Source organism: Piliocolobus tephrosceles, chromosome 2 (genome assembly GCF_002776525.5).
Source record: "Piliocolobus tephrosceles isolate RC106 chromosome 2, ASM277652v3, whole genome shotgun sequence".
NCBI lineage: Eukaryota > Metazoa > Chordata > Mammalia > Primates > Cercopithecidae > Piliocolobus > Piliocolobus tephrosceles.
Genome location: NC_045435.1, coordinates 81361138 through 81367538, shown reverse-complemented (window position 1 = coordinate 81367538; position 6401 = coordinate 81361138). Strand labels below are relative to the sequence as shown.

Genomic DNA, 6401 nt, shown 5'->3' with positions numbered 1-6401 from the left:
TCCAGCTTTTCTGCCCTGCTTTTTCCCCATCTTTGTGGTTTTATCTGTCTCTGGTCTTTGATGATGGTGACGTACTGATGGGGTTTTGGTATAGGTGTCCTTCCTGTTTGATAGTTTTCCTTCTGACAGTCAGGACCCTCAGCTATAGGTCTGTTGGAGATTGCTTGAGGTCCACTCCAGACCCTGTTTGTCTGGGTATCAGCAGCAGAGGTTGCAGAAGATAGAATATTGCTGAACAGCGAGTGCACCTGTCTGATTCTTGCTTTGGAAGCTTCCTCTCAGGGGTGTACTCCACCCTGTGAGGTGTGGGGTGTCAGACTGCCCCTAGTGGGGGATGTCTCCCAGTTAGGCTACTCAAGGGTCAGGGACCCACTTGAGCGGGCAGCCTGCCCCTTCTCAGATCTCAACCTCCGTGTTGGGAGATCCACTGCTCTCTTCAAAGCTGTCAGACAGATTCGTTCACGTCTGCACAGGCCTCTGCTGCTTCCCCTGTTATTTTTTAGCTGTGCCCTGTCCCCAGAGGCAGAGTCTACAGAGACAGGCAGTTTTCCTTGAGCTGCTGTGAGCTCCACCCAGTTCGAGCTTCCCAGCGGCTTTGTTTACCTACTTCAGCCTCAGCGATGGCGGGCGCCCCTCCCCCAGCCTCGCTGCTGCCTTGCGGTTAGATTGCGGCAGACTGCTGTGTTAGCAAGGAGGGAGGCTCCGTGGGCATGGGACCCTCCTGGCCAGGTATGGGATATATTCTCATGGTGTGCCGGTGTGCTTGCTCTGCAGTATTGGGGTGGGAGTTACCCGATTTTCCAGGTGTTGTGTGTCTCAGTTCCCCTGGCTAGGAAAAGGGACTCCCTTCCCCCTTGCGCTTCCCAGGTGAGGCGATGCCTCGCCCTGCTTCAGCTCTCCCTGGTCAGGCTGCAGCAGCTGACCAGCACCGATTGTCCGGCACTCCCGAGTGAGATGACCCCAGTACCTCAGTTGAAAATGCAGAAATCACCGGTCTTCTGTGTCGCTGGTGCTGGGAGATGGAGACTGGAGCTGTTCCTATTCGGCCATCTTGCTCCGCCCTCCTCTTACGTCATATTTTCATCTCTTCCCCCTTATTGTTCATCTGGCAGACACAATTGGCTTAATCTTCTAGTCAGCCATTTGTTCTTCTGAGTGTTTTGTGATCTTGGTTTTGTGGTTTTCTTTGAGACTCTATTAACCTGCCACCTCCAGGATAGAAATTGTGAGCTCTCTGAAGAGAGATATCTCAGGTAGAATATATTTATGTTGATGGGCAAAATCCATTCAGAAGAGGCCAATTGCTGGAGTAACATTGTTGCATAGGCGAGAGTCTAGTGTTAAAGAGGGAAGATAAAGCAGATATAGATATAGATATAGATATAGATGGAATTAATTAGCAAAACAGTCATCAAGATTGAATATTTTTCTGAAGCCAGATACAGTTCTAGACAAGAGTGGGAAGGGCAGACAGTAGGTGTCCCAGTGTGGATAGTGGTTAAGGCATTGAGGAAACATCTTTGCACCGTGGCAAGCCCTGTTCCCTACTACAGATGAAGAAAATGAACATAACTGTGGGATATTAGATGGGCATTGGGCATTTATAGAAAAGAAGTCAATTGTGTTGCAGTCTCAGAGGCATTCATGGATCATTCAACATAGGAGGTGACAACAGGTTAAAAAGTGGGGAGTTCCTTTCCCTTCTTTATAACATCCCATAAAGCAGAAGAACTTTTCTTCATTGCATGATTTTAGTTCACCATGGTGATATACTCAAAAGAATGGAACAGATTTATTGCGAGAAAGGCAAATGAAGATAAAACCTTTGGAGAGACTGACAATTTTGTTAATGTCCATTTGTTAAGTTAAAATCTATTAAACTGAATTTAATGAAATATTATGAAAGTTATGTGATAGGGGTTCTAAGCCTGGAGTTAAAATTATTTAGCTAATCTGTTGGTTCTGGAAGAATATGAGATTTTGATCCCTCATTGTTCCTCCAAAGAGTCAGTAGTGTTTTGTGTTAAAAGGACTATTTTATAGTGTCTTTGTCACTTCACCACATTGGGCAGTGTGAGAAGGAGGCACTGCCAAGCTTGCTTAAGTTGGACTAACTATACTGATGGATCAGGAGGTCAGAGCAGCTATACAGCCTTGGTTCTTACAGAACTTGTGCTCTGGGAAGTGTGGGACCTCATAAATGACCAGCATTAATCTCATTCAAAACACTGTTCCTGTATACTGGGCAGACATTGTGCAAAGCAGTATAAGGAAGGCTCTTAAGAAGTTCACTACCTCTTTTTTGCCATTGGTATGACATAGTTTCACTCTATCCTTGAGGGAAAGAGGAGAGAAAATGCCACTTAGAGGAACATCAAATGTAACTTGGGGTAATGTTTAGGCTCTGGGAGAAGGAAATTAGTCTTTGAAAGTCTCACCTCTTAAACTTTGGAAACAGGTGATTCAGCCAACTCTGACTCTTGTGTTTTGTACCTATAGCATTTCAATCTTTCCAAGGTGAGTTGTATGAGCCACATGTCATTATAGCTATTGTTTTCCTAGTGAAGCTAGGTATTTATAAGTGAAAAGCCTCATGAAGAAAGGTAACATTAGTAGTAAAACAGTCTCCAAAATTTGCTTTACAAAATATGGTAGTTGCTACCACCCAGGAGAGAAGTCTTCCTCTTGACTCTTTAATTGACGGATAGTAAATGACTGTCTCACTACCTCTTGTTCCAACAGATCCTTTGTCATCCAGCAAATCCCAAGCAGCAACCTGTTCATGGTGGTGGTGGACAGCAGCTGCCTCTGTGAATCTGTGGCCCCCATCACCATGGCGCCCATTGAAATCAGGTATATCCTTTTGTGTGCAGGTTCAGTCACTACCACGGAAACCAGTAAGGGGGATCAATAGTAAGGAAACCTGGGGGAGAAATATTAGAGAAGGAAAATTACATCCTTTCCACTGTTGGAGAGAGAGAGTAGTTAAGAGAGTTGTCATTACCAAGTTTTGACCTCTGAAATGCAGAGTAGAAAAAAGCAATCCTTGGAAACATGCCTTAACTACAGTCAACATAATGAATCCCTTAAGTGTGAACGTCTAAAGGCCCAGAAGATCAGAAGGCGCCCAGAATCCTGTCATGGCTTCCATCCTGAGGTAAGTCTGAGAACTGTTCCTGTTTCCTTTTCCCATCAGAATCACCATGAGAGTCTCACACTGGTCAAAGAACTACAGCTGAAAAGTTTACTCATGAGAAAATAATCCTTTTCAGTAAACTGAATCCGCACATCATCTAGGTCCCAGAAGACTTTGTTCTTACATTAGAGAGGGGAGAGAGATCTGGGGAATCCACATGGTTGGAAAGTTGAAGGTGTCCTGGAGTCCATTTGCAGCTAACCAACCCCTGCCTTTCCCTGTAGGAGAATGCAAGGGAGTGTGGGGGTGTGCCGAGTCTCCGGGCCCAGACAGTCCTTCTTCTGCTCCCTCTGCTTTTGATGCTCTTCTCAAGGTGACACTGACTGAGATGTTCTCTTGGCATGCTAAATCATGGATAAACTGTGAACCAAAATATGGTGCAACATACAAGACATGAATATAGTCCAACCATCAGCATCTCATCATGATTTTAAACTGTGCGTGATATAAACTCTTAAGATATGTTGACAAAAAGTTATCTTTTTACTTTGCCAGTCATGCAAATGTGAGTTTGCCACATGATAATCACCCTTCATCAGAAATGGGACCGCAAGTGATAGGCAGTGTCCCTTCTGCTTGTAACCTATTGAAACCAATTTAAAACTGTGTACTTTTTAAATAAAGTGTATGAAAATCATAGTCTCCATGTTTGGATTTGATCATCACTTTATTGCTGAGAATACCAACTGAAAACAATGCATGGGGAAAAAGGTCTCCATTCTAGAAACCAGGAAATGATGGCTGTTGGCAGAGCCTTTGTTCTAAAGCAGATTCTAGGCACATATTTAACAATTGTTTAGATGCTTCACTCTCAGTTATAAAAATATTTATAGAAGTAAATCAAAATATCATCTACATGGGAAGAGTTTATTATGTAGAACCCTGAATTTTGTTGAACTAAACTTCAATGAAAATCATCATTTGGATGCGAACACACGCTTTCATCATACTCAAGTGGTGAATTATTTGGGAATAGAAGTAAAGAAGTCATAAATCCTAGGAATTTGGTCTGAGGAGACTTGAAGGAGGAAAAGTACAATGATTATAAATTTGGCTTCTGGCTTTCCCCATAAACAAGATATGAAATTAGATCTCAAGTATTATAAGAGATGAAACTACCCAGACATGTAAGCATTTCTAAACACTGGCTCTTGACGCAAAGAAAACAGATTTCACTGGATCATGATTACTAAATAAAGTGGAATAATTTCCATGCCTAGGCAGAGTAGAGAATGCCTTACTTTATAGGACAGACATCTAACAGTTATCCAGAGAATCCTACTTAAACTCTTTTAAAAGGGGGCACATTATCCTCTTGCTAGTTTAGAAAAACTGATGTCACTGTACTGCTTTATACTAAAAGGATTCCACAACATTGTTGTAACTTTTAAAATTACTATGCCTCCAGTGCTGTTTGTTCTCAACATAACAATACTGTAACAGACAAACTTGCCAAACTCAACAGCCATGGGGCCATGGAATTGTGACAATTGATATTATTCACTCAGTGCACGTGGTAAATGAATACATTCATTTGTTGCTCATACAAATATAAAGATATATTACATTTACACTGATATATTGATATCAGATAAGGAGCCACAATTTATTAAACTGGAATGATAAGACTCTAAACCCATAAAGTCACAAGTATAAAGACATTCTATTTATGCCTAAGGTGATGGCCAGAGGAAAATTGCGCTTAATACTAAGAAAGATGAATTTATCACAGATCTAGGTGATTTATAGAAAAATTTAGGTGATTTTTAAAAAGAGCAAGTTAGGGGATTTATAAGAGAAATCATATTCTAATTAAATTTTAACAAAAATTAACATGACATAACCTATGATTCTCCATTACAGTTCTTAAAAACTGGCAACAATAAGTCAAGTGTATTATGATATAATGCTCATAATTTAATGCAAATGATGCACAATACATGTAATATAATTGCGTATAATTCCACTCCCAGTCTCATTTTAAACGATGGAGTAACATCATTTTTGTTAAACTGTTTGTGGCATAAATATAGCATCCTTGAGTCACGCTGTGCCTCACGCCCTTATCAGGGATTACATTCGTGTAACTGACCCACCAGGCACCTCTGTTTGCTGTTCTCACAAGAGCTCCAAGCAACTGGACATTCTATTTATCTACTTGGAAATTGAATAATTTTCTCCAACTTAATGTGTCCTAAGCACAACTCATGATCCCCCTCCATTAAACTTTTTTCTTCCCACTGACTCAACTCCAACCCCAAACCTTGGGGCCACCCTATTTGCGCTTTCCCCCGCAGCCCACCTTGCATCAAGTCTCATGAGCTCTGCCCTTCAAACACCAAACCTGACCACCACTTTTCCCAGCCCTTCACTGCTGCCATCCTCTTCCCAGTCACTACCCCCTGTCCTGGGTCTCTGAAGACCTATGTCCTCATTGGTATCCTGTCTTCCACTGTCAGCGACCACCCAGTCCCACGCCACGGTTGGTTCTCTACACAACAACCAGAGTAGTTTTTCAGAAACAAATATCTGATCCTAGCCTTGCCCAGTGCAATTAGAAAAACATACACATCCCTTACTGTAGTCCACAGCAGGGGTTCTCCAAGTCTTGTGTGTGTTTGAATGACTCAGGGACCTTTCAAAAATCTCTGGGGCAGGCTGGGCATGGTGGCTCATGCCTGTAATCCCAGCACTTTGGGAAGTGGAGGTGGGCAGATCACCTGAGGTCAGGAGTTGGAGACCAGCCTGGCCAATATGGTGAAACCCTGTCTCTACTAAAAGTACAAAAATTAGCCGGGCATGGTGGCGGGCGCCTGTAATCCCAGCTACTCGGGAGGCTGATGTGGGAGAATCGCTTGAACCTGGGAGGAGGAGGTAGCAGTGAGCCGAGATCGTGCCACTGCACTCCAGCCTGGGTGACAGAGCGAGACTCCATCTCAAACAAACAAAAACTCTGGGACAGAACCCAGACATTTTAGTTTTTGTTAAAACTCCCCAGGTGATGTTAATATGAAGCCAGGTTTGCATCCACTGAGCTATGGGGCCTACAGGGCCTTGGCTCTGGACTCTTCCTCCCTTTCCCACGCCATCCTGTGCCGCTCTGCCCCAGACCCGCTGTGCTCCACGGCTCTACCTCCAAGCCTTTGAAAATGCCAGGCATGGTCCCCACTCAGCGCTTTTGTTCTTCCCGTGCCCTCTGCCTGGA

At 43.3% G+C, this 6401-nt stretch overlaps 1 protein-coding gene across 1 annotated transcript in view; it reads left to right on the top strand.

Moving 5' to 3' along the window:
* CACNA2D3 (calcium voltage-gated channel auxiliary subunit alpha2delta 3) overlaps window positions 1-3835 on the top strand; it is a 958661-nt gene extending 954826 nt beyond the window's left edge. The window contains exons 36-38 of the mRNA XM_023189561.2: window positions 2743-2855; window positions 3075-3157; window positions 3421-3835. Coding sequence (XP_023045329.1) covers window positions 2743-2855; window positions 3075-3157; window positions 3421-3513 — 289 coding nt within the window. The 3' untranslated portion in view covers window positions 3514-3835. The remainder of the gene's footprint in view (window positions 1-2742; window positions 2856-3074; window positions 3158-3420) is intronic.
* Window positions 3836-6401: the final 2566 nt, after the last annotated feature.